The following is a 25,448-nucleotide window of genomic DNA, read 5'->3' as shown; positions in this document are numbered from 1 at the left end:
ATCCAAGGACCTCAAGTGATCTAAGGACATAAATGAATAAGCCTCATGAAACCACTGTGTAGTGAAGAATTAGCACTATTTTACACCCGAAATTGAGGCACAGAGCCCTTAAGGATGTCTACAGCAGAACCAGAAATAGAGGATGCATCTCCTCCCTCCCAGTTGTATTCATTATTCACAAAGACATCTTTCCTCCCCTTCTCCTTTGAGACCTTTGTTACAGTAGTTCACCTAGCATGAATTGCATTTAGCAGCTGAAATACATTGGTAAAAATCTTCTTCACAGATGTTCCTAGAGGATTTTTGTTGAAAACTTGACTTATAACCTCATCTCTTTGAGGTGGAAAATGCCCATGTGCTAGTACCTTATCTTTCCTCCATGGTGGAAAAATGTTTAAATCCACATATTACCTTCAGTTCCAAAAAACAAAATCACATTAGGGTACCTGTGTACTGCTTGCAAGTTAGTACATTTAACTCATTTTCTTTTTTAAATAAAGCATAAGTTAAAGGGACACAGTCAACTTAAAAAAATCACACTCCTGTCTGAAAACTTACTGTTTGTTTCAAGTAACACTTAGGTAAATTTAAGAGAGGTAAGCAAAGATCTGTACTGGGACCTGTGCAGTTCACTGTTTGCTCCCTTTTCCAGACCTTTAATGAATACGTTGAAGTGGCAAAGTTTGCAGATGATAAAAAATTATTCAAGATAGTTAAGTCCAAAGCTGACTTCATGAGGTACAAAGGAATCTCTCAAAACTGGGCAACAAAATAGCAGATGAAATTCAGTGTTAAGTGTAAAATAATGCACTTTGGGAAAAATAATCACAACTACACATGTATAATGATGGGGTCTAAATTAGCTGTTACCACTCAAGAAAGATCTTGGAGTCACCCTGGATAGTTCTCTGAAAACTTCCACTCAGTGCACAGTAGCAGTCAAAAAGGCAAACAGAATGTTAGGAACTATTAGGAAACGGATAGAAAATAAGACAGAAAATATCCTATCACTATATTAAATCCATGGTGCACCCACATCTTGAATACTGTATTCAGTTCTGGTTGCCCCATCTCAAAAAGATATAATAGAACTGGAAAAGGTTCAGAGAAGGGCAACAGAAATGATCAAGGGTATGGGACAGCTTCCATGTGAAGAGAGACTAAAAAGGGTAGGGTTGTTCAGCTTAGGGAAGAGAGCGCTAAGGCGGGGGGAGATCTAATAGGTCTGTAAAATCGTGACTGGTGTGGAAAAAGTGACTAGAGAAGTGTTATTTACCCTTTCCTGCAGAGGTCACCTAGTGAAATTAACAGGCAGCAGATTAAATACAAACGAGGAAGTATATTTTCACACGTCGCACAATTAGCCTTGTGGAACCTTTTGCCATGGGATGTTGTGAGGGCCAAAACTATAACTGGGTTAAAAAAAAGAACTAGATAAGTTCATGGAGAATAGGCCCATCAATGGCTATGAGCCAAGATGGTCAGGGATGCACCCCATGCTCAGGATGACCCTAAACCTCTGATTGCCATATATTGGGTAGGAAAGACAGGGTGGGTCACTCCAGCTGCCCTGTTCTGTACACTCCCCATGAAGCTCTGGTACTGGCTATTGTTGTAGACCAAATACTGGGCTAAATGGACAATTGGCCTGACCCAGTATGGCAGTTCTTAAATTCTTAAATATAATTGAAAATATTATTCCTCTATTTTCAGTTTTATTTACTTTGTGCATTTGACAGCAGTTCATGTACTGTATATTTCAACTTGTTTCCTCTGTATATCAGTTAATCAGTTTTCCCTATTGTTTGTTTGTCTCTTACATCATAACAGGAGAGAGGAGTGTTTTTTTTTAAATATGAAAATGATTGCAATCCCATAAAAATTAACAGTTCTTAAGGACAGCCAAACCCTTCTTTTTTTAATTGACACAAGTTGGTGTGTTCTTAAGCTTAAATTTTTCCATATCACTAAGCCAAATTTTCCAAATTAATTCATGTCTCTTTCAGAGCCTTAAGTCGTGCGTGAGTGAAGGAATTCGGGCAGTAGATGAACGTATGTCTAAACAAGAGGATATCAGAAGAAAAAAGGTACAATAGACAAATAGCTGGGGAAGAAAATACACTAATTAGAGTTATGTATCTCCCCCCACCCCCCTCAAATAACTCTGTTAAAACAAGAAATTTAGAGAGATGGCTGTGTCTGTCCATATCATACTGTGCACTGGTTTTATACATGTAAAAGTTAGACATCCATTGTTTGGAGACTGTTGGTAGTATAAGGTGAGTGATGGTCAATCAATCATAATCCCAAATTTCCTTTTATCGTTAGGTCAAGCCATTTTTCCTATTAACACTTACTTTACTTTTCACTCTATAAAAAAGAGTGCACTACTATTTCCATTTCATACTGGTGTGTAAAGTTCCACATAATTTAAATGTAGTATAATAAACGTGGAGAGAAAAATGTTTAATTTTTGACTTACACAAAAAACATCTAATTTATTTTGACGTGGAAGAACAAGAATTATTTGGACATGTACTAAAATGTAATGTAGTTCCTATTGTGCTTAACACCATTATATCTAACTAGAATCATAGAAATGAAAGGCTGGAAGGGACCTCAAAATGATCAAGTCCAGCCCCTCAACTGAGGCAGGACTAATAAACCTAGAGTCCTAGACCATCCCTGACAGGTGTTTTTCTAACTTGTTCTTAAAACCTCCAGTGATGGGTATTCCACAATCTCCCTTGGAATCCTATTCCAGATCTTTTCTACCCTTTGAGTTAAAGTTTTTCCTGATATCTAAACTAAATCTCCCTTGCTGCAGAGTAATCCCATAACTTCTTGTCCTACCTTCAGTGGACGTGGAAAACAGTTGATCATGGTCCTCTTTATGACAGCTGTTAACATATCTCAGGTCTGTTCTCATGTCCCCCTTCAGTTGTCTTTTCTCAAGACTAAACATGCCCATTTTTTTAACCTTGCTCATAGATCGGGTTTTCTAAACCATTTATAATTTTTGTTGCTTTCCCGTGGACTCTTTCCAATTTGTCCAAGTCTGACTTAAAGTGTGGCACTCAGAACTGGACAAAGTACTCCAGCTGAGGCCTCACCAGTGCCAAGCAGAGCGGGAAAATTACCTTCTGTGTCTTACGTACAACACTCCTGTTAATACACCCCAGAATGATATTGGCCTTTTTTGCCACTGCATCACATTGTGAACTTGTATTCAGTTTGTGATCCACTGTCCGCCCCAATCTTTTGCAGTAGTACTACTACCTATCCAGTTATTCCCCATTTTGTAGTTGTGCATTTGATTTTTCCTTCTTAAGTATAGTACTTTGCTGTCTTTATTGAATAGCATCTTGTTGATTTCAGACCAATACTTGAGTATGTCAAGGTTCTTTTGAATTTTAATCCTGTCCTCCAAAGTGCTTCCCAGCTTGGTGTCGTCTGCAGATTTTTATGAGCATGCTGTCCGCTCCATTATCCAAGTAATTAATATAAATATTAAGTAGTACCAGAAGTAGGATTGACCCTGGCAGGACCAAATTAGATATGCTCTCCTAGGTTGTCAGCGAACCATTAATAGGTACGCTTTGAGTATGGTCTTTCAACCAGTTTTGATCCACTTTATAGTAATTTCATTTTTATCACATTTCCCTAGTTTGCTTATGAGACTGTCGTGTGGGACTGCATGAAAAGCTTACTAAAATCAAGATATATCCAGTCTGTTGCTTCCCCTCTATCCACTAGGACAATCAGAGAAGGAAATTTGGTTGGTTTGGCATGATTTGTTCTTGACAAATCCATGGTGGCTATTCCTTGTCACCTTAGTATCCTGTAGATGCTTATTTTTAAATTGATTATTTACTAATTTGATCCAGTATCTTTCAAAGTATCGAAGTTAGGCTGAACTGGTGTATAATTTCCTGGGTCGTCTTTTTTTTCTCCTAAACCAATTCAGATTCTTAAGAAACTTTCAAACAAAAATGTGAAGAGTGGCCCCAGTACCATTCTCAGAGTTGTTAATTAGAAAATGGAGATTGAAACAGGAGATGAAGATGATGATAAATAATGCTTTATTTACAGATGTGTGTCTTGAGACTTATTCAGGTTATTCAATCAGTTGAAAAAATTGAGAAAATTCTACACTCCCAAAGCTCTAAAGAATTGTCCTTATTAGAAGCAAACAGGTAAGGAATGTGCAAACATTCAAGATATAGTCCTAACCAACAAGTGCGGTTTCATTGTTGTACTGTACCAGAATTTACAAATACCTTATACATGTTTAGAATTTTAAATACAGTGGAATGACAGCAAGGCCACAGTTAAGATAGTGCCATAGTTCTAAATTTTACAGGATTCTTAAAATCTCAGTTATTCTGAAAAGTGGCAGTAAATTAAATATAGAACTTAACATTTTCATAAATGCTGAATTTTTGAAAGTGTTTTTTTGAGTAAAAGTAGATTGTTGCATGCTCATTAATCAATTTTTAAAAAAGTACATTTCAAAAATTTTGTAGTGTTGTTTTTTTCAGAATCCATTTGCCAATAATCTGTAACACCTTTGGCTCTGAAATCCTTCCTATGTTTCTGCAAATATACCATTAACTCCAGTACTGTTGGGAGTAAAACAAAAAGTAGCTTCTCCTGTTTCCTCAACCTTTTCATATAATTGAAAAGAAAATTGCCAACAGCAAGATGATGTGTATGTGATGATGTCGTATCTGTGGTGGAGGGAGCTTCATGAAGAGTCAGACTGGTACTTGGACTTCTCAGATAACTTCAGGGACAAGTTCCCTTCTCTCTTCCTCTAAGGAAAGATGCGGGGGGACTTCTCTCTCCAGCTGCCTTGAAGCTGAAGTACCAGATGTGATCCTCACATACCTCATCTTGCCTGCAAACTAGCTGTAGTTCATAGGCAGGGGAAATGCTAGTCTTGTGCGCCTCTTGGTGCATGAGATCAGCTCCGCTGCTCTTCAGTTGTGGTACAGGGGGGCATGTCTGGGGGACACGGTCAGTATGGGAGGGTTAGGAGGGAGAATGGAGGTAGGAGCCCTGGATACACCCTCTCCTACTGTTTAAAGAGGGGACACAGTGAAAACTGAGACTGGGTGCAGGGGTAGCAGTTCAATTGTAGGAAATGGGGAAGTTTAGTGGAGCCATGCTAGGATCAAGAAGGCATGGCTATTTCCTTAGAGATGGCCTTCATTAGTGCTGCCATGCCACAGGGGATGGGCAAAGAGCGGGTTTCCTTCATCAGTCAGATTTGTTCCTTTCCAGAGCTGTTGAGTTCTGTAAAACTGGCTTCCCCTGTGACAACAAGCAGAATCGTCATTGCATGGACCAATGTTCTGGGCCGCTGAGGCAGGATCTTGTGCCCAGTATGCCTGCCTCTTACCATTATTCACAGGGAAAACATTGTAACTCTGACCTCATACCCTCCCTCCCCCATGTTAGAGCTGAGAGTTGGGCAGGGAGCAGTGTGCATCTGACCATTAGGTGGACATGATTTTGTTTGTGGAGACCTTATTGTGTATTGAACTGCTAGTTCTAACCTAACAAACACACGTTCTTTTTCAGCCCACTTTTGACTGGACAGATTTTAGAGAGAATTGCCACAGAATTTAACCAATTACAATTTCATGCAGTGCAAAGCAAAGGAATGCCTCTTTTGGACAAAGTCAGACCAGTAAGTACCACTGTTACCCTGCTTAACCTCCATGAAATCTAACATATGCAGTAGGTACAGAACATTACATCAACAGTAATGTTTTAATTAGTTTGTTCTGAGCAAAACAGGTTCCTAGTTTAAAACCATCCTTTACCAACGGTATCTTCTGTGAGTGTTTATGCTGTTATTTTCCAACATCTTTTAGATGAACAGCTGAGAATAGGAATAGAAAATAAGAAATTATATTAAATGTTTGTCAGCATAACATCTTATCCTTAGTCTAAATCTAGGCCTTGGTACTCAGGGGATTTAATAACTCTGATTATCTTATACAGACTGAAGAATAAACAATTGAGTGTGTCCAGAGTAACTACCCTGAATTGATTAAAGGTTTGCCTTTGTGTCCACAGCAATGCTTCCTTAAACTAATTGAGGTGTAGTGGCTATTATCTTTGATGGCTTCCTCAGCCAGCGAACCACCTCTTAGGGTATGTCTGCATTGCAATTAGGCAACCTGTGGCCTCCTGCAGATGGGCAATGTAAACAAACTGTCTCGCGGCCCTCCAACGGATTACCCTGACGAGCTGCAGGTTGCCCAACACTGAGTTAGACTCTTACAGCTGGCCCGTGCTAGCTGGCTTGGGCTGTGGTGCTGTTTGATTGAGGTGTAGATGTTCAGGCTCAGTCTGCAGTTCGAGCTCTGAGACCCTCCCACCTCACAGGGTCCCACATCTCGGGCTTGGGCTCGAGCTCAGATGCGTACACGCTGTTAAACAGACCCATGCCCCATGAGCCCGAGTCAGCTGATGTGGGCCAGCCACTGGTCTTTAATTGCTGTGTAGACAACTTCAGTATAAGTCCAGGGTTCGAACTCAGCCTCAAGCTTAACGCCCTGGCATCTACACACAAATTGCACTAACCCAGAGCTCAGACCCAGGACCCCATGAGCTTGAGTCAAACCAGGACCCAGGGTTCAAACTCCAGTTCATTGCAGTGTAGACACAGTTCCCCCTGGACTCATGCTCTGGGAGTCCTATGAAAGTGTATCACTGGGGGACTTTTAGCCTTCTGGACAGCCAGATGTATTGGACAGTCACGTTTTCTCGTACTGCACCACAAACAAATGTAGTTGCTCTAGCCCTTTTGGGAGGTCACTAGGAAGTCTGGGTTATGGTGGTTGGACTTGGGTCCTCATAATGCCGTGTACATGATAGAGCTCAGGTTGGGACCCGGGGTTCAACAATTCCTAACCTAGGGTTACAAATGAGCGTGGATGCTCAAGCCCTAGGTTAACAAACCCAGGGTCTGCTAACTCGTGTTCTAACAACTCTGGGCTTACATTGCTTGCAGCTGGCAGTTGAATTACTAGCTGAGAATAGTGCAGGGGGAAAGGTGGGAACATTAGTGGAATATTTCAAGAGGAGCAAAACTGTGGGGTGCCTTCCCTATAAATACTCTCAACCAGTGACCCAGTTGTGTATTTTCAAATGATTACTTGCAGCTGGTGACCTACATTTGATTGCCATTTTAGGATGTTCAGGATGGATTCTGAGAGCATTTCCAAGGAGATTATTTTTTAGGGGGATACTTTGAGAGGGGGCATAAAAGGGACTAGACTGGGGGTCAACAGTTGAATCATCAGCTTCATATTGGGAGACATTAGCTGTACAGTGGGACGCTTACTGGGGGAATCTCCTGGAAAGGCATGGCCAAGGGGGTACTTCTGGGGAGAGTGTTGGGAATGAGTGGGGCTTACGTGGAGGAGATGTTGCCAGAGGGAGACCCTCCTCCAACAAACTTAAAGGAAGTTTGCTGGCTGAAGCAGCTGCTAGCCCTGGCAGCTGCCTACCATGATGGTCCTTCGTTTGTGCTAATAGGATGCAGTCATATTGGCTCTCAGTTCTTTGACCTGAAATGTTTGGGACTCAGTCACTGCTTTTCTCAAAAAATCCAGGGGGTAAATGTTGCAAATGATTCAAATGGGTTTGTGTGTTGACACAAGGTGTAGGTTAGTTAATTGGGGAGGAACAATTGTTGACTTATCATTTCTCCCATGCCAATCAGATCCTAGACTGTTTACCAGATTGATTTTTCAATATGTGAAAGAAAATAGTTGACTTTTTCTCTATTTTAACATTGTTAAATTGAGTAATTTCATGATATGGAGTTAAATATACAGTGATACTCCATAGGTTTATTTTAATCACTGGATTTGAATGTTAAATGGTTACAGTTACTACAATTCTGAATGTACACATTTTAATTTTAAAAGTGTGTGTTGAAGTTGGTAAATCTTCTTGCACATAAGTCCTGTAAAGAGGGCAGTGCTCTGTTTTTATTATCTCTCTTCTTTTTTGTAGCGTATAGCTGGAATAACAGCTATGTTGCAGCAGTCTCTGGAAGGGCTGCTCTTGGAAGGCCTTCAAACATCCAATGTTGACATAGTACGTCATTGCTTACGGACCTATGCAACAATAGACAAAACACGAGATGCGGAGGCATTAGTTGGTCAGGTTCTTGTAAAACCATACGTAGATGAGGTAAGATAAGAGCCAGAGAAAAGTAACTTGCTTGGGAAAATAATTTGTTTACTTGTGAACATGCCTAGCTTCCCTCATGCTCCCTCTGAGTGTAGTTAGCACCTTCAAAGCTCCTATTTCCAGCTTCAGGTTGCTCGATAGTATCCCCTAATATCAGTACCCATTTTCAGTTGTCTTAAATATATTTGGCATGAGCAATAGAAAATCAAAATAAAACAGAAGCGAAGCAAAATATAATCATCACTAATGTTAGACTACAATACTGTAATTAGTAAGGCCAGACCTCCTAATTACAGAATATTGATTAAACAAGTTGAATATCTCAAATTTCAGAAATTCTGCTCTTGACAATGCATTCTGTTTCAATCTCACCGTCTTTCTCCAGGGTCAGGAAGTATCTGATCTCTCTGGTCTTATCTGTACTGTCAGTTCTGGTGGAAGGCTTCCACCATTGCACGAGTGTTGATGCAGCTCTACTGGCAATGGTGGAAGTAGTGTTAGTGTAAACCAGTGGTGCCAGGGTTTTTTCCACAGTGTCGAGACATGCTCTGGCCTGGATTATTCAATTTGGGAGTTAAAAGTGCTGGTGAATAATCTGCACTGCTGTTCCCACTGTCTCTAGCACTGGTGCTGCTGCACTGTTGGTTACGTAGTGGTGGAAGGCTTCCCTAAAATTGCCAGTGTGGACAAAGCCTTTGTTAGCTGCCCAGATGTGTTTGTAGACCTTTTCTACACTGGAAACTTTCCCCTCCCCCCACAAAAAAATCTGTATTAGTAATAGTAATAGTCAGAATACTAATGTATACTTGGCATCAGCTGGTCACTGGCACTTCTACCAGCTTATCAACACTAGCATTCCCACCATCACTACGGCTGGTTCAATTTAAGGGCAAATTTAGTTGGCCATGGTAAACAAGGCCTCAAGCTCTCCCTGGGGCATCATGCTAAGGGATGTGTAATAGTTTCAGGGTAACTGAACCTGTATTCATCCCTTCATAGTCTACTCCAGGAGTTCCCAGTCAGGTCTTAGGTCTCTGACTGTCACTTGTCCCAATTTCTTCTGACCAGGAAAGTTCTAAGACTGCACAGCTTCCTGCCATGCACTGTGATATTCCCAGCAAGCTAGTCTGCCTAATGGCCAGTGCTTGTGCTTTTCTTTCTCTCTGAGGGCTATGAACAGTGTTATGCCAGCAGTTACTACACCGCCCTTTATAAGCAAGCCCAGCTATTCCTAAAGTAAAAGGATTCCAGAGAAAACATAAAAAACAACAAAAGGTCCTAGACACATGCTAAAAGCTTGTCTGAGATCACCCATCAGTCTTAGAGGCCCTGGTAGGCCAAAGTCTTTCCAGCCCTCCTGCAGGGGTTGAGGACCCCTTTGACAGAAGGTCCTGTTTGTTGCTGGAACAGAAAAAAGGCCTGCAATCAGTTTAAATGCAGCCTTTCTATACCAAACCCACCTTTTTTTGTCTTCCTAGTCTCTGGAAACCCAGTTTGAACCAGAATGCAAGAACCTTCTCAGGGGGTACTCCTTCTCTGGAGGTGTGAGTGATTCATCTTAATCATACCCCACTCTTCTAGTTCCTGAAGGATCTGTGGTGGTAACCCTCCCAAGTGGAGTAGACCACAATCATGAATCCAATACCTGGCCCACAGTGATACATAAACTTAATCCAATGTGTTTCCCCCAGAGATACTGCATGCGGTTTCAATATCTGTCATAGTAATAAAAACCCATTGTTGGCATATCTGGCATTGGGTCATTCCTCATTTTCAAATAGACATAGAAAATAAGTTTACAGTAGTGTTAATAAAGTTCCTGATCCTCAAACTGATGTAACTTCCTCTCAGTTTGTATTGGGGATATATCAAGTGAAATTGGCATATCACTCAGGTTTGAGTTATGTTTCTCTTCTTGGCTTTTAAAAAATATTATAAGTATAATTATCTGTTAATTATTATTCTGAGATTCTGCACATTGATCTAGCGTGTGTGTGTCTGTCAGTTTTTCCTGTCACTTCCACAGATTAGTCTGATTTATATGCACTCAAGCAGTTGTTACTGCCAGTTAATCATGTACATAAATACATATATATATTACACACACACACCTCTACCCCGATATAACATGAATTCGGATGTAACACGGTAAAGCAGCGCTCTGGGGGGGCGGGGCTGTGCGCTCCGGTAGATCAAAGCAAGCTCGATATAACGTGGTTTCACCTATAACGCGGTAAGATTTTTTTTGGCTCCCAAGGACAGCGTTATATCGGGGTAGAGGTGTATATAAATCATTTACCAAGTTGTTAGGAAGTGCTATTCTACATGTTCTCATATTTAAAATAGTTTTTTTTTTTCTATTGAAACTTGAAGAGCTAAACCCCCTATATTAAGTTTTATACACTTTTCTTCACAGCCAATTAGGAATTCTTTCCAGGAACAGGTAACACCTCCATATTGTTTCGGTGGACACCCACTCCCTGCTGGGATCTGAGTAAACCCTAGTTTAGATTATATTCAGTAAGGCTGTTAATTGACTGTCTTGCTTTGGGTGTTTTCCTTGTTTTTTGATTGAATTATAAAATTGCTATAGTAAAATTAGTATCTTAAAGCTTTCAACACTGCTAATGGTTCTGAAAGATCTGGCCCATTCATACAATGTCTGCTTGGGGGAAAAGCCTATATAATACCAGAGTCATCTCAATAATACCTGATGACACACTTGTACATTTTCCTATTAAAGAACAAAATATTCATAATGTATGCTCCTCCTGTGTGTTGTTGTGAACAGTAAGGAATCTCTCCTACCCTCACATGTTGGTCTCTGTATTGCATAATATTTTTCCTCCTTATCTGGTGGCTTTGGGTTGTGGGTCAATTTAATTGTTCATTCTCACGCTACTTTACCCTTAAGACACTGTTATGGCCACCATTCTCTCAGTTGAGAGAGACTTAATAAAGCTCTTCTCGGGTGAAGGGGCTGCTGTTGAGCAGTGTGAGGTGCTGAGTGGTACTGCATTTTCTCTCTCTACTCCTAGGATAGAGCAGGCTGTTCTTGTAACAGTCCTATTTATGCTCTGCTGTGACTGGTTTATTGATAAAAATGACAAATATTTAAGGTGCAGAACAACATCTCTTTATCAAAATCAGTAACAAAGGGATTTTATTTCTCAGATACTTGAGCACATTCCCATACTGTGCTCTCTTGTTCCTGGGGCTGTACAGTAGCCTTTCCTCAGCCTAGCCTGTCTCCCTGAAGATCCAGGCAGATGTGTCCTTAAACTACTACTTCAGGTTGTTCTGCTTCAGTTCCTTTTAGCTGATGATTTCCACACCTGTGATTCTTTACGTTAGTCCCAGGGGCTGATCTGTGTAGCAGTTGTTTACAGGGTGGCTGACTCTATGGATCATATGAGGGAGATGTCTTCATTATGTAATGAGAGATGCCTTTGCATCTGGAGGCTAATAGCTGGCTTTGTTTCCCCTTTAAGCTATGGTTCTTTCACTCTTGTTGTTGAAGAGTAGTTTCCTCTTCTGATGTGCAATGTGGCCACAGCTCCACTGACAACAGTGAACATGTTCTTTTTTTCTGCTCAGAGAGAGGGACAGAACCTGCAAAGTTTTGGAATAAATGAGAGAAAACTGTTATGAACCATTCTGATTCATCTCTCACCCATGTATGCAAAAATTCATAGGGAAGAACCACTAAAAATTAAGGAACAACCCTTGCGTCTTGAAAGAGGAAAAGAATAGAGCCCTCACCCTGTCCATTAGGAGTACTGCTCTCAGATCCTTAGTTAAACCAAAACAACCACAGGAAAGGCAAGAAATTCTGTCCGTTGTTATGTTAGGTTCCCAAGATCCCTTCTTTCTCTCACCTACTATCCTAAAGGACTAAAAGGGGAAATATACAATATCCTGACGGATGGATGGAGAATACAAGGAATCAGTGGGACAACATTGAAAACAGACAGTATTGCATCTATCTGTTTTGTATTGTTTTGTACTTAGTCCTTGCCCTAAAGAGCTTACAATCTATCTTTTAGTTCTGTGTTTGTACAGTGGGGTTCTGGTCCATGACTAGGGCTCCTATGTGCTACGCTAATACAAGTAATTAATAATAATTCACTTAAAAGGGTAAAATACCCTGTAACAAAAGCTCACTGTTGCTTGGGTTGATTTTGAAAACTAATAATAAAAAGCTGTTTGAAAGGGACTGTGGACCCAATCCTATGTCTATTAAAGTCAGTGGAAAGACTCCAGTTGACTTCAGTAGGCTTTTGATCAGGCCCAACAAAGTCCAAATTGTAGGTTTTAGAAAGTTTGTTCTTACAAGCACTAAAACCAGTAGAAAATTTTCTGTGATTTTTTTTTTTTTATTTTAAGTCCAAGGAAAAGTTTATAAGAAATAATCCACTGTGGTGTTTGCAGTCCAGCTATTGTGGCAGTGTATGCAGACCTGAAAGTACAGTTGATTAGAAACTGACTGTTTAACAATGTTGAGAGCTGCAAAAAAGTTGTAGAAAGTACTTAGATTTTAATAATCTCAGATGTTTTTGGTAAATTGCTTTACATAAATGTCTTTAAACATCATTTTTAATCTAACATTGTCCCTTAGAATAACTCCATTCCTATGCATCTTATGGGGGACAAATTGCTACAATAAATAAGTAAGAGTAGGTTGATAGACTAGGACTCCTGAAACATGAGCTTTCTGTGTATTGCTACATTCCTATTCTAGTCCACTTATTAAAGTTTTGTTTTTGAAGCACCTAAATACTATGATGCTAATCACATTTGAATGATTCCAGAGGCTGGTTAAGCTAACCAGAGTGCTACGTAAGATAAAGAAAATATATAACTCAAAATGGACATTACATTGTAGCAGTTGTAATATTTATTGAATTCAGCGTGTGTATGTTTTACATCTGATTGTTTTTTCGTTGCATGTTCTCCTGTCTGATGTTTCATATTAAAATCTTCCTGGCAGGTGATTGTGGAACAGTATGTTCAATCTCATCCCAATGGCCTGCAGGCCATGTACAATAAACTGCTGGAGTTTGTTCCTCACCATTGCCGTCTCTTGCGTGAAGTAACAGGGGGAGCTATGTCAAGGTAACTGGTTGTCAGCTATAGTTGTGACAGTTGTTGATTATCCAATACTTCTGAATGACCTGTATGATATTTAACTACAATACACAAAGGATTTGCTAGTCCTTTCCTAAAGATTAAAATCGATACTGTTTGTCTGTTAGATCTGCACATGTAAAAAAAAAATGTGAACAAGTTTTCCTGATGCTGTAGCACTGGGCCTGAGAAGGGGGAGAAACTGTATACTACAATAATGAAACTGAGTACCATTACAATAGTCCATCAGCTTGGCCTGACCCTGCAGCAGCCCTGGCCTTCTGCAGCCAGTCTGTCTGGGACCTTCCCTACTGTTATCAATTGGGCCCAGCCACCTCGAAGAGTAGAGGGAAAGCCCTCAGAACAGGGCACTAGGCCTCCGGGAAGCCAGGGGCTAGAGTCGCCAAGAAGCCCAGTTGTGTTGGAAAGTGACATTGTTCAGAGAAGCCAGTGAGAGGTTTTGATTGCTCTTTGCTCCCATTATACAGGCAATGGGTCTGGGTCAGGGTTCTGAAGCACCCTGACCCTAGGGTGGCTTCCCCCAGTCTGTAGGGTGCCTGGAAATGGCACCTTTACATTTAAGGAGAAGAAGGAAGAGCAGGTCATCAGCTTGGAACCTCAGGTTGCTGAAGGTGTCCGTCATATCTTCATTTCATTCAATGACACTTTTGTCCATGTGACTGATATCTCTGGCAAGGAAACAATCTGCTGAATGCCTGATATGATGAGTCCTTTCCCTATGCTGCTGTGTTGGAAGTCTAGGAGGTTGTCCAGAGGTGCAAGTAGCTGGGCAATCACTGCCTTTCACATCAAGCTACAAACAGGTGGAAATATGACCAAAACTCCTGGATCTAGTGCCCAGTCAGCCCTTGGAGCATTGGTTCATTCCAAAATGAAGACTGGGCCTACTGAGGATGTAACCCCATACCCCTCTGATAGTACTCCCAGAAGGAGTGGTTGCCACAGTCATTATCTGTAAACCAATGGTTGGGTTAGATTTTTCTTTGATGCGAGGGAACTTGACTGTGTCCTCCATCCAAGGAGAGGGGCACAAGGAAGTTATTAGAAAATTCAGTTTTCAAAGTTACTAGATTGTCTGCATAACAAAAAAGAAAAAAATTATTAGTTTTCCCCCATAGTTTTGACTAATTCATTATATGTTCTGGAATTACAGATTTGATTGATCTGTATACCTCTTTTTGCTGTCTACTCAAAAATGCTTAATTCCTGTTGCAATTAAACTGCCTGTTTTGAAGCCTACAGAATTCAAGTCTACTAAACTTTATCCATTTATTTATCTATTCAGAGGCTGGTTAATGTAGTAGACTGCTACAATTAGCAGTGCTTAGAATTTAGTCTCTAGAGATTGCAGAATTACTTTTCTATTTAGCCATCTATTGTTGTGCTTTTTACATGTCTTTAGATTTTACTAACATCTCAATTCTGTTAATCCCTCAGCATTTTTAATCCTTCTTTTTATAGGAGGATGTTTTTTTGTATTTACTCTGATGTACCCTACTAGAATTATAAATGCTTCTTTCTTTTTCTGCTCTGTCAGCTTTTGAATCTGGAAATTCAAGATAAACTTTTAATCTTCCACTTGGAAGCATAGCACCAATTGCTGCATGTAGAAATGAGACTCAGAGGAAGCAAAGAGAGGAATTCCCTTTCTTCCCAACATCCTATTTCCATTTGGCATCTGATTGATGAGAGACCTGTTGAAACTTTAAAACATACATGTTAGAGTAGGAATTTTTTTTACTGATAAATATTTGTGTTTTTTCAGAATTTACTAAAAATGTGCTTCTACATAAAACTATTGTTTTTCTAGAAAATGTATTAAATTGGAACAAATTTGGTTGTCTCAAATATGGAGCTCCAATGTAGACATAATAAATATGAAAATTGTGAAGACACAGAAAGAAAGAACTGGTTTAGCTGAGTAAACATGCCTATATAACATGCCTGTGTAATGCAGTGCCTGAGTTTTGGTTAACATTATTGCCAAACTTGAACTTTCATGAGTTAAACTTACCTTTTTATGAAATTTTTTTTGCAATAAATGAAATATTTATCCTCTTGCAGTGAAAAAGCAAATATTGTTCCTGGATATGATTTTTTAGTGAATTCAGTGTGGCCAGAAATAGTACATGGCTTAGAAGAAAAATTACAATCACTTTTTAACCCTGGAAACCCAGATGTATTTCATGAGGTAATTTTACATGTTTTTACATTTGCTATAACTTTGATGTGGGGAAGAACTTGTGTGTCATGTTCTCTAGCTTGTTTTTTCAGATTCTATTGTGAAAATTCATGTTGCTGCATGCCTCCGAATAAGATAGTGTGGTAGAGATCATGTGATAGTTTAAATTCTATTTTAACTTTTTTAGGAGCAAATTCTGCCTTCAGCATGCATTCTGCCCACACATTTGAAGTTAGTGGGACTTGTACGGTCATGTGAATTTGGTCTTAACCTTTGCAAGACAGCCGATGTCTCTGGTTTATAGAAAAACACAACGTAAATAAAGGAGGGAAAGGGAGAACTGAATGTTTAAGGCTGGAACTGCTAGAAAAAGACCGCTGTTGTGTTAGTTAAACATCTGGGAAGCAACTTGGCATTTGAATGTGACTTGCCCTTTACTGTGGAAAGGTTACAAAAAAAAACAAAAAAACCCCACCTTCTTTGACATCCCATCTTTCTCTCTCAACCTTTAGCCTTTTTCATCACTAACAATGCTGTGACTAAAGGTGTTTCAGAGGGCAGCTTGAATAATTCAAGTATTTTGAGGGAATGTGGATGTAAATAAGACTTTGGAGAAATGGCCTCTTGAAAGAACTGCTTTATAATGTCATAAATATTTACTATGTGTGTTCAAAAATGGATTATGAAGTGTATGGAAATACTTGTCACTGCAGTTTTTCCATAATTGTGAACAATGTTACTGTATATCTGTGAGAGATGACATTTTACTGATACTTGTCAGCTGGAAGCTCAATCTGATGTAGAGTAGGGCATAGAGACTGCAGCTTGCCATCTGAACAGATGACAAACTAGGAAATGGTAAGCCTTCCGCTTTGTCATGCGTTCAGATGGTGAGATGCCTGTGTCCTTATCTAAACCAGAATGTCAAAATAGCTTTCTTTTGGGTTTTTTTTCTTACTTGTACTCTCTTAATTGATAGAATCCTCTTTGTAACTAGCTCTATTGAAAAGGATTCTTACATTACTCCTTTTAAGATGGTGGGTGACTATTTGTAACAAACGATCTCAAGGTGGGAGTGGGAGGAGGCATACCAGGTACATCAGTGCAAACGGACTGTTTAAGAAAATGTTGAACTCTTTGCATATGTAGGTGTATCTGTCAAATGGTTCTCCCTATTTTCATGCAAAACTATTTGTAATAAAAACAGATCAATTTCTCTTAGAATTTAAGGTCTCCTTCCTGTAAACATACAATGTAATTACTCACATGCCTAAAGTTAAGCACATGTGCTTGCGGGTTCGGGGCTTAAATAAGGGACAAGCATCATAAGGAGGTTAAAGAAAGAGATCCTGTTTTCATGCAGCTGTCTCGGATAAGGAAATACAGCAAATGTGTATGTGTGTGTTTGTTTCTAAAGAGAATGCTTTTCAGTTTTCCATAAAGCATCAGCTGCTCTTCAATGTTCCATTGAATGCCCTGTGTATGACAGTGTATCAGTTGCATAGTGCTTTTTTTCTTCATGCTGCTCAGGTTAAATTGGAATCTTTGTATCTTTATTGAAAGCTTATCTCCATGTTAAAAAAAAAAAAAAACTTTTAAAAGCTTGCCTTTTAAAATTAATCTGATATTGATCCATAATCCAGATTAAAAGAATTTGACCTTCAGTTACATCATGCAATCAAAATAGAGTACTTCTCCAACTGACTACTTAAATGAGAATTTAGCAATTCTGAATCTGAGTCATTAAAATATTTTAACCTAAAATCAATAAGAAATTAAAATTTCAAGTGTCAAAATGACTTATGGGTTAAGAATTGTGCTGATCTTCTCCACGTGCCAAAATGGAACTGTGCTTTAACCATCTCAGAGGCAAACCATACTGTAATTGTATCCCCGGTACAGATGAGTTGCCATTGAAGACTAGTTCTAATAGTTTCTTCAGTTTCAAGGCTGCCCAGGAGCTTAATATCCCCATTGTAGGTCCTAAGACCTATGAGAATTTAAAAAAGCAAGCTACCTAACAGTAGCTTTAGGCCTTCTTTTTGTAGATGTTTTAGTGCTTCATAAGAGATTTTTGCACACCACTGCACACAATGCTGCAGTATGTGGTAAAGGTCCTACCATGACAAACGCACTGCAGCAGAGATGCTCTGTTCAAATCAGAAATGTGGTGTGATTCATTGATGCTTATTCCAGAAAGCCAATGACTACTTATTAGACAGATCTGGATAAATGGCCAGCCCCAGGGATTGGTTAAGGCAGAGGTCGGCAACCTTTCAGAAGTGGTGTGCCCAGTCTTCATTTATTCACTTTAATTTAAGGTTTCACGTGTCAGTAATACATTTTCACGTTTTTTTGAAGGTCTCTATAAGTCTATATATCATATAACTAAACTATTGTCGTATGTAAAGTAAACAAGGTTTTCAAAATGTTTAAGAAGCTTCATTTAAAATTAAATTAAAATGCTGATCTTACGCCACTGGCCCGCTCAGCCCGCTGCCAGCCTGGGGTTCCATTCACCTAGGCCGGCAGCAGGCTCAGCAGGGCCTGCGGCCGGGACCCTGGCTGGCAAGGGGCTGGCAGCCAGAACCCCAGACCGGTAGTGGGCTGAGCGGGGCTGGCAGCCAGGACCCCAGACTGGCAGTGGGCTGAGCAGCTCAGTCTGCTGCCACTTAGCCCGCTGCCAGTCTGGGGTTCAGTCCGCCGGCTCCTGTCAGCCAGAGTTCCGGCTGCCGGCCCCGCTCAGCCCGCTGCCGGTGTGGGATCCCAGCCCTGCCCACATAGAGTGGGTACCTACCTTCTCCCTGGTTCTAGCCATTCTCTTCCTCTCTCTCTGCACTGAGCTGAGGGTGGGAGTGCACTGAGCACAGGGCTGGGGATGAAGGAGCAGGCTCGGGGTTTGAGTGTAGGGTCTGGCTAGGAGCTAGAATGAGCGAGGGGGCTCAGGGTTGGGGTTTGAGTGTGGAGTGCTTACCTGGGCAGCTCCCATTTGGTGGGGGGGGTGCAGGAGCTCCCGTTTGGTGCTCAAGGTGGGGGTGGGAATGTGGGGGGTGCAAGAGTCAGGACATGGGGTGTGAGGGGACTGGGTATGTGTGGGGGTACTGGAGTCAGGGCTGGGGCCGTGGGGGGTTGCAGGGGTCAGGGCAGGAGGCTGGGGCCGTGGGGGGGGTGCAGGGGTCAGGGCAGGAGGCTGGGGGTGTGGGGGGGTGCAGTAGTCAGGGCAGAGGGCTGGGTGTGTGAGAGGGGGGAGCAGGGGTCAGGGCAGAGGCCTGGGGTCGTGGGGTTGCTCACAGCCCCCTGCCCAGAGCGGCTCACAGCCCCCTGCCCAGAGCGGCTCACAGCAGGTGGCTGGAGGGGATATGCCCTGATTCCACCCTCCTTCCCCACTTCTTTTCCACCTCCTCCCTGGAGCAGCAAGCTTGCAAGGGCCATCAGCTGATTGGTGGCAGGGAGGGAGAGGAGGAGGGGCAGGAACCTAGCATGCTGGGGGAAGAGGCGGGGGAGGGGGGAGCTTGCCTGCTCTGCAGCAGGAGCCAGCGTGGTGGGGTGGGACGGGACAGAGAAGAGCGGGCCGGGCAGGATTTTTAATGGCACGCTGCTGCCAGCCAGGGTCCCGGCCTGGGTTCGGCAGCGGGCTGAGCGGGGCCGGTGGCTGTGACTCGGCAGGTAGCAGCGTGACATTAAAAACTGGCTCGCATGCCGTCTTTGGCACGCGTGCTGTAGGTTGCCGACCCCTGGGTTAAGGACATACAGGAGTTTCACTATCCGAAGCAGTGAGGGCGTGTATGGTGTTACTTGCACGGTGGTGGTGATTATAAAGGCAGCATTTTTCAACAGCTATCAGGTAGTATCCAAGAGTTTCCTTTTTAAGGGAAATACTGCAGTATCTCAGATTCCACTGTGGCACATTAACTCTGTGTATGTTGACTGTTTTATGGCACTGCTGTACATTGCCCTATGGTTAGCCTAAGAAATGGCATTTAAGCTGTGTCTACGCTGCAATGAAAAACCCATGGCTGACCCATGCCAGCTGGCTAGCACTAAGGGGCTGTTTAATTGTGGTGTAGATGTTTGGGCTTGGGCTGCAGCCTGAGCTCTGGGACCCTCCCACCAGTAGCGTAGCCGGGGGGGAGCGGCCGCTCCCCCTCTGAGCACAAGTGGCGCCTTTTTAATTTATAGGTGCCTTTTTTAATTTTTACTCACCCGACGGCGCTCTGGGTCCTTGGCGGCGGGGGCCTTCACTCGCTCCGGGTCCTCGGCGGCATTTTGGCAGCAGGGGCCTTCAGTGCCACTGGGAGCCGGAGCGCCGCCTGGTGAGTACAAGCGGGTGGTACCTTTTTTTATGTCCGCTGCCCCTGTTCGCTCCACCCACCTCACTGGGGCCTGAAGCACAGGCTGAGCCCAAGGCCAAATGTCTACACCACAATTAAATAGCCTTTTAGCCCAAGCCCCGTGAGCTCGAGTCAGCTGGCATGGGCCAGCTGCAGGTTTTTAATTGCAGTGTGGACATACCCCTTATGTCTTGTAGTCTTTAACTCATGTTAATTTTATTCTGTCTAACGCAAAACAAGCCAAGTTCATATAAAATTGGTTCAGTATTTTAAGTTACATTTAAGTTTGTTCAGGTTTTTTTAGATGGCTTCAAAGCTAGTGTGGCTTAGAATGTTATACCAATTCAACTTTAAGCATCATAGAACTGCTGAAGCAGTTTTCATCAGCTCTGTTTTTAATAATCTCAGTGAGATGTGTAAATTAGATCAAGTCTCAGACTATGTGTTGTACTTGAACTTATTATATATAAGGTTGTTAAGAAACTCAGATTTGTATTCTGTTACATATTTATTGGCAAACATATGGTATGGAGACCATATTTTAAAGAATGAGCAAGAAGGACAGATTTTAACCTTAACTCTGCATTTCCTAATTTCTGGTAGATATCTCACCCTTAACATTACATTAATGTCACTCTTTTTGAATGAAATAGTGCATAAATGTTGTATAGTAACAAAGAACTACTCAGAATGCATCTCCTTTTCCTCAGGTGGTGGTTAGCTTTGTGCCTTGCAAAATACAGAATGTATGTCTTGATGAATCACATACTTTATTCCTGTTGAGTCAGTTAACAATAGTTTATTTTTGAGAGTGGATGCAGAATGGCTTTGAGGTACTTGTAAACATCCCACTTGAGGTACACGACTCTGAAAGGAAGTAGTCTGGATAGTTATTCTGAATTACTTATTTGTAAAACATCTGTATACAACCAAAAACATCTAAGATAGCTTCCTAAAATAAGGGCCTAATTTATTACTCTTATAGTGCAAAGTAAACCTCATGCTATCAATCGGTTTCAAATTCTCTCCTCCTTCCCTTCCCACACCAGTTCATTCTGTTCCTACTTCACAGCTTTATCCCTACATGCCTGGCATTGACACTCTCCCACAATCACCTGCTCCCACCTTCCTCCTCTCCTAACACTGAGCAACATGGGAGCTTCTCTTCTTCCACTTCCAGACCACTGAGTCAGCTCACAAGTCCTGGAGCACCTCTGAGTTGTTAGTTCAGTATACTTGGACAAGTACGGAGCGCCAATGAAAGGGGGGTGGAACTTGCACACTCATGGCATAATTCATGGTGAAGTGGTCAGTCTCATTTCCCTTCACCATGGAATAAACTGGATGATTGCTTCAGTTCCATTGCAACCCAGGCTCTGGCCTTATGTGGTATGTCTACACTACAAAATAAATCCTGTGGCAGTGTGTCTCTGAGCCCAGATTTATAGACTGAGACCCATGGGGCTCATGCTATGGCGCTAAGAATGGCCATGTAGATGTTCCTGCTTGGGCTCTGAAACCCAGGGAAGGGGTGGGTTTCAGGAGTCCAAGCTCCAGCCTAAGTGGTAACATCTACATGGCTATTTTTAGAACTGAAGCTTCAGCTCAAGTCTGTAGACTCGGGCTCTGAGATCACTGCCATGAGTGGTGTTTTTGCAGTGTAGACATAGAAAGTTGGGGTAGTGTCAACTGACTTTGAGAAATGAGTACAACTATAATCTTTATAGATCACATAATAGAATCAGCATACAGTCTTGACTATTTAATAGGAAAAACTGAATTATAGTACTCGGAATGTGTTTTTTCTTCATACAGAAATACACTATAAGCATGGATTTTATACAGAGATTTGAACGACAGTGTGGGTCGCAGGCCAGCGTGAAAAGATTAAGATTGCATCCTGCCTACCTCAGCTTTAACAATAAGTGGAATTTGCCTGTTTATTTCCAAATAAGGTCAGTATTTGATTTATTTACTTGTAAGGAAGCAAAAGCGAAGTTTAGCCATGGCAAAAGAATGGAGCCCACAACCAAAGCTCCTCTGTCCCTGGGAGCTGTACTTGTCACATAAAAGCAGCTTTCTTAAAATGGAGAAGCCAAAATGTAAATAAATCTGAAGAAAAAGCATGGATACTGCAACTGGTTACCAGGGCATGTAATTATTTTATACAACTTTCACTGAGTTAGACAAGCCAGAAAACCAGTTAGAGTTACGGTGAAGTTGGTACAGAGTGTCACTGCTAAGACTGCCAGGGACTGGTCTAGACTAGTTTTCAAACCTTGTGCATCTTCTATAGCTCAGTCTCTGCTTACCTTCTTCCTGGAATTAGAAAGAATGTAGATTTAATAGAGTTTTTGGAATGCTTAATAAACTTGCTATCATGGTAGAGTTCTGTTTTTTAAAAGCTCTAAAATAAAGGATTGAATATCATATCAATTAATCTGCCATGGTTATGGGTTAGCTGTACCTCTAATCCCTTCTCTCATTTTACTGGGTGTACCTCCATAGGTGTTAGGTCTCATGACTTTACCTTTTCTGGGATGGAATCCTGCAATTCTCCACTCTTAGACCAAGTCCTGGGCTAAAGTAGCCTGTGTACCAGCTCTGGTTATTCAGCTGATCCAGTTGGACTCAGTACATGTAGTTTTCCCTTCTGGAGCTTATGATCAGAGGTAAACACAGTGGATCAAAACAGCCTTTAAAAAAAATAGTTGTGTAATCTTAACAGTAAGTATGAAGTATAGCATAAGAGATAAGGAATTTGTAAAATAAAGGTCTACACACATCTGTCTTACCTAGAGGCTTGTCATCCCTTGGCAGAGAACCTGGGCATGTCTCTCTTACTGTCTCCCAAAAAAACAGTGTCTCCTCCCTGAGAGTGTCAGTGTCATCCCACCAGAAGCTCTTTGTCTCAGATTGTCTCCTATATTTACAACTTGGTATACCTCTCTCACTCACACACACTCACTCACACACACACACACACACACACACACACACACCCACCCACCCACCCCCCATTGAGCTCAGATGGTAAGAGGTGTGAATTGCCCTTGCATAATCTCTTAAATATCCGTCTATGGGTGCCTGTCCAAAGCCTTTGTTGTATGCAGTGTTGTGGTAGCTATTGAACAGATACGTATCTTTAGGCTGTGTATGCTGTTTAGCTAATGTATGTTGAAATGAGAATTGAAAGTTTTCAGTACTAACCCCCAAAGTTTTTTGTAGTTTAAAAAAAAAAGAGGTCAGGGCATCCAAATCAAGGGAGGAACTATTGATTTTTATCAGGTACAGAACTGTTTGCAGGACCTTGTGCCACTCACTGTTCGTTAGCAAACATGCAGAAAGCTACAGGCACCATGATCATGTGACCTACCTGAAGGTTAACTAAAGCAAATGTAAGAAGTGAGACAATGTGTTGACTTTTTCAGTGTGAAAGCAATAAAGTAAACAAGTTAGTGTTTCTTACTAAAAGTATAGACACTGAATCATCCTCAAACTTGCTGCTTTTTAAAGTTTTTTTTTTTTTTTCTTAATGTTTAAGATTATAACTTGAATCTCTTTCCCACTTGTCCCACTTCATTTCTGCTTGGAAAATTCCATTATTTCTCTTTTAAATGCTTTCCAGTTAGGGATCAAACTAAGTAAAAACCAAAAAAAATCTCCCCAAACAAAATCCACACCTTCTTTATATAGCTGATAGCATAAGGCATGTTTAGACGCCAGTTTAAATAATCATAACTTGTAATACTGAACAATATTTGTTTCTTTCTGTCAGATTTAGAGAGGTAGCAGGAGCCTTAGAAGCTGCACTTTCAGATAGCCTAGAAGAGGCACCAGGTAAACTTCCTTTACTAAAACTTGTAGTTTTTATTGTGTAAATAAAACTGTTTCCAGGTAGTGACAGTGATTGTTAGAGTAATCAGTCACACAAAGCTTTAGATCTTAAAATCATGTCAGTCTTTTTTTTACTGGTAAGTCAATTAAATGGGCTAGACCAACTCATTAATACAAATAGTGGTACCTGGTTTACACAAATGAGATGAGGGATCTAAATTAATGTAGGTCTCCTAGAAGATGCAATTAAAAAATTATGCCGTGCTATTGGAGCGAACATCTTTCCTATTCAGAACACTACAGTTATGAAAGTGAGGAAGAAATGACCATTTCTAAGCAGCAAATGCACTTATTAATCTCAGCAGTATAGGCATCAACTCTAGGAGTCATTTGTCTGCTACATTGGCCAGAAATTAGACAGGAGCAATGAATTCATATCTATTTAGTGAATTAGGAGACTGGAAAAGTGAATTTATAATCTATTGAGTGAATTAGGAGGCAGAACATATTAAATGGGAATGGAGGAAAAGGACTGGTGCTGTGGGAAGAACCAGGAGAGAAACGTACAGGGCCTTTTAAAAGAAACATTAAAGGCAGTGAAAGTGTTTGGTTTTTTTAATGGAATTAGTCTCTCTAATCTGTATAAAACAAATTTTCTAAGCATAGGACTAAAGATTATGAGAAAACAGGACAGTAGAGTTGGAGATATGGGGCACGTTGCCTTTGTTTCTAAGATTTATGCATTAATCTTAGAAACTAAATGAAAAGCATTTACAGATTGAGAGCTAAGTACTATTCATTTGCAAACTGTATAACTCTATTGCCAAAACCGCTTTAAAAGTATTCATGTAATTATAGCTTTTACTTATTGAACTTAACACTCCTTTGGTACCGAACAGTGATAACAGCTGCTGTTTATTGCATTGTGTTGTCAGGACACAGAACAGTTGCTGCTCTGATTGGCAACTTTCATGCACTCAGTCAACTTAGTAACTTTTTTAATGTACTTGTGAAACCTGATAAGATAACATTTTCAGTACTAGTTTTAGTTATCCTATTAGGTGGATAGTCAGTAAATATAGAGACAATGTAGTTGAACGAAGGGCAAGATTCTTATGTCACCTTTGTGTTGCACATTTATGCAATGTTAATGGACACTTGATCCAGGGGAAAGTAGGTCTGATATTAAAAATTTGGCTTTAAACAATTTCGGTAAATTATCTTGGTGATGTTGAAAACCATTTTGAAGTCATTTTTAAAGTTCAAAGTATTTTGATTTAAAAAAATTAATAACAGTAAAAGTACAGTTCCATAAGCTTTGAAAAATAAATTTTCAAAACAAGATCTTAAATCATGATTAGTAATATAACCATTATCCCCTAATTATTTTTTTAGCTGGAAGCTCATATTGCCTTTTGGCCACTCACCTGGTATGGGTGAGTCTTCTGAAGTGTTGGTCAGATCAGATGTTTTTACCATTATTAGCACACCGCCTATGGAAATTTACACTGCAGATTTTAGCACGCTACTCTGTGTTTATTAATGAGGTAAGAGAACGACATGCTTATGCCATTGATACTTATTGATGGCCTGTACATACCAAATGAAATGTGTTCAGTTTAAATCTATAATTTCTAATATATTAGTACCTTTTAGACTAAGAAATGTGTATCAAGTACAGTTTAAATAGAGCCTTAAAACTAAAAAAGATATTGCGAAAGAATGTTAATGGT

At 40.8% G+C, this 25,448-nt stretch overlaps 1 protein-coding gene across 4 annotated transcripts in view; it reads left to right on the top strand.

The window, feature by feature from the left end:
• The window catches only part of COG2 (component of oligomeric golgi complex 2), a 45,135-nt gene that overhangs the window by 7,762 nt on the left and 11,925 nt on the right, over nucleotides 1-25,448 (top strand). For 3 of the 4 annotated variants that reach the window (XM_037895218.2, XM_037895216.2, XM_043543277.1), the window contains 9 exons: nucleotides 2,007-2,087; nucleotides 4,093-4,196; nucleotides 5,587-5,695; nucleotides 8,038-8,217; nucleotides 13,208-13,332; nucleotides 15,430-15,556; nucleotides 21,694-21,833; nucleotides 23,657-23,718; nucleotides 25,111-25,262. In XM_037895218.2, the coding sequence (XP_037751146.1) occupies nucleotides 2,007-2,087; nucleotides 4,093-4,196; nucleotides 5,587-5,695; nucleotides 8,038-8,217; nucleotides 13,208-13,332; nucleotides 15,430-15,556; nucleotides 21,694-21,833; nucleotides 23,657-23,718; nucleotides 25,111-25,262 (1,080 nt within the window). The remainder of the gene's footprint in view (nucleotides 1-2,006; nucleotides 2,088-4,092; nucleotides 4,197-5,586; nucleotides 5,696-8,037; nucleotides 8,218-13,207; nucleotides 13,333-15,429; nucleotides 15,557-21,693; nucleotides 21,834-23,656; nucleotides 23,719-25,110; nucleotides 25,263-25,448) is intronic. The other variant, XM_037895217.2, reaches the window with a different exon arrangement.

Source organism: Chelonia mydas, chromosome 3 (genome assembly GCF_015237465.2).
Source record: "Chelonia mydas isolate rCheMyd1 chromosome 3, rCheMyd1.pri.v2, whole genome shotgun sequence".
Taxonomy (NCBI): Eukaryota; Metazoa; Chordata; order Testudines; family Cheloniidae; genus Chelonia; species Chelonia mydas.
This window is presented reverse-complemented; position numbering and strand designations above follow the sequence as displayed.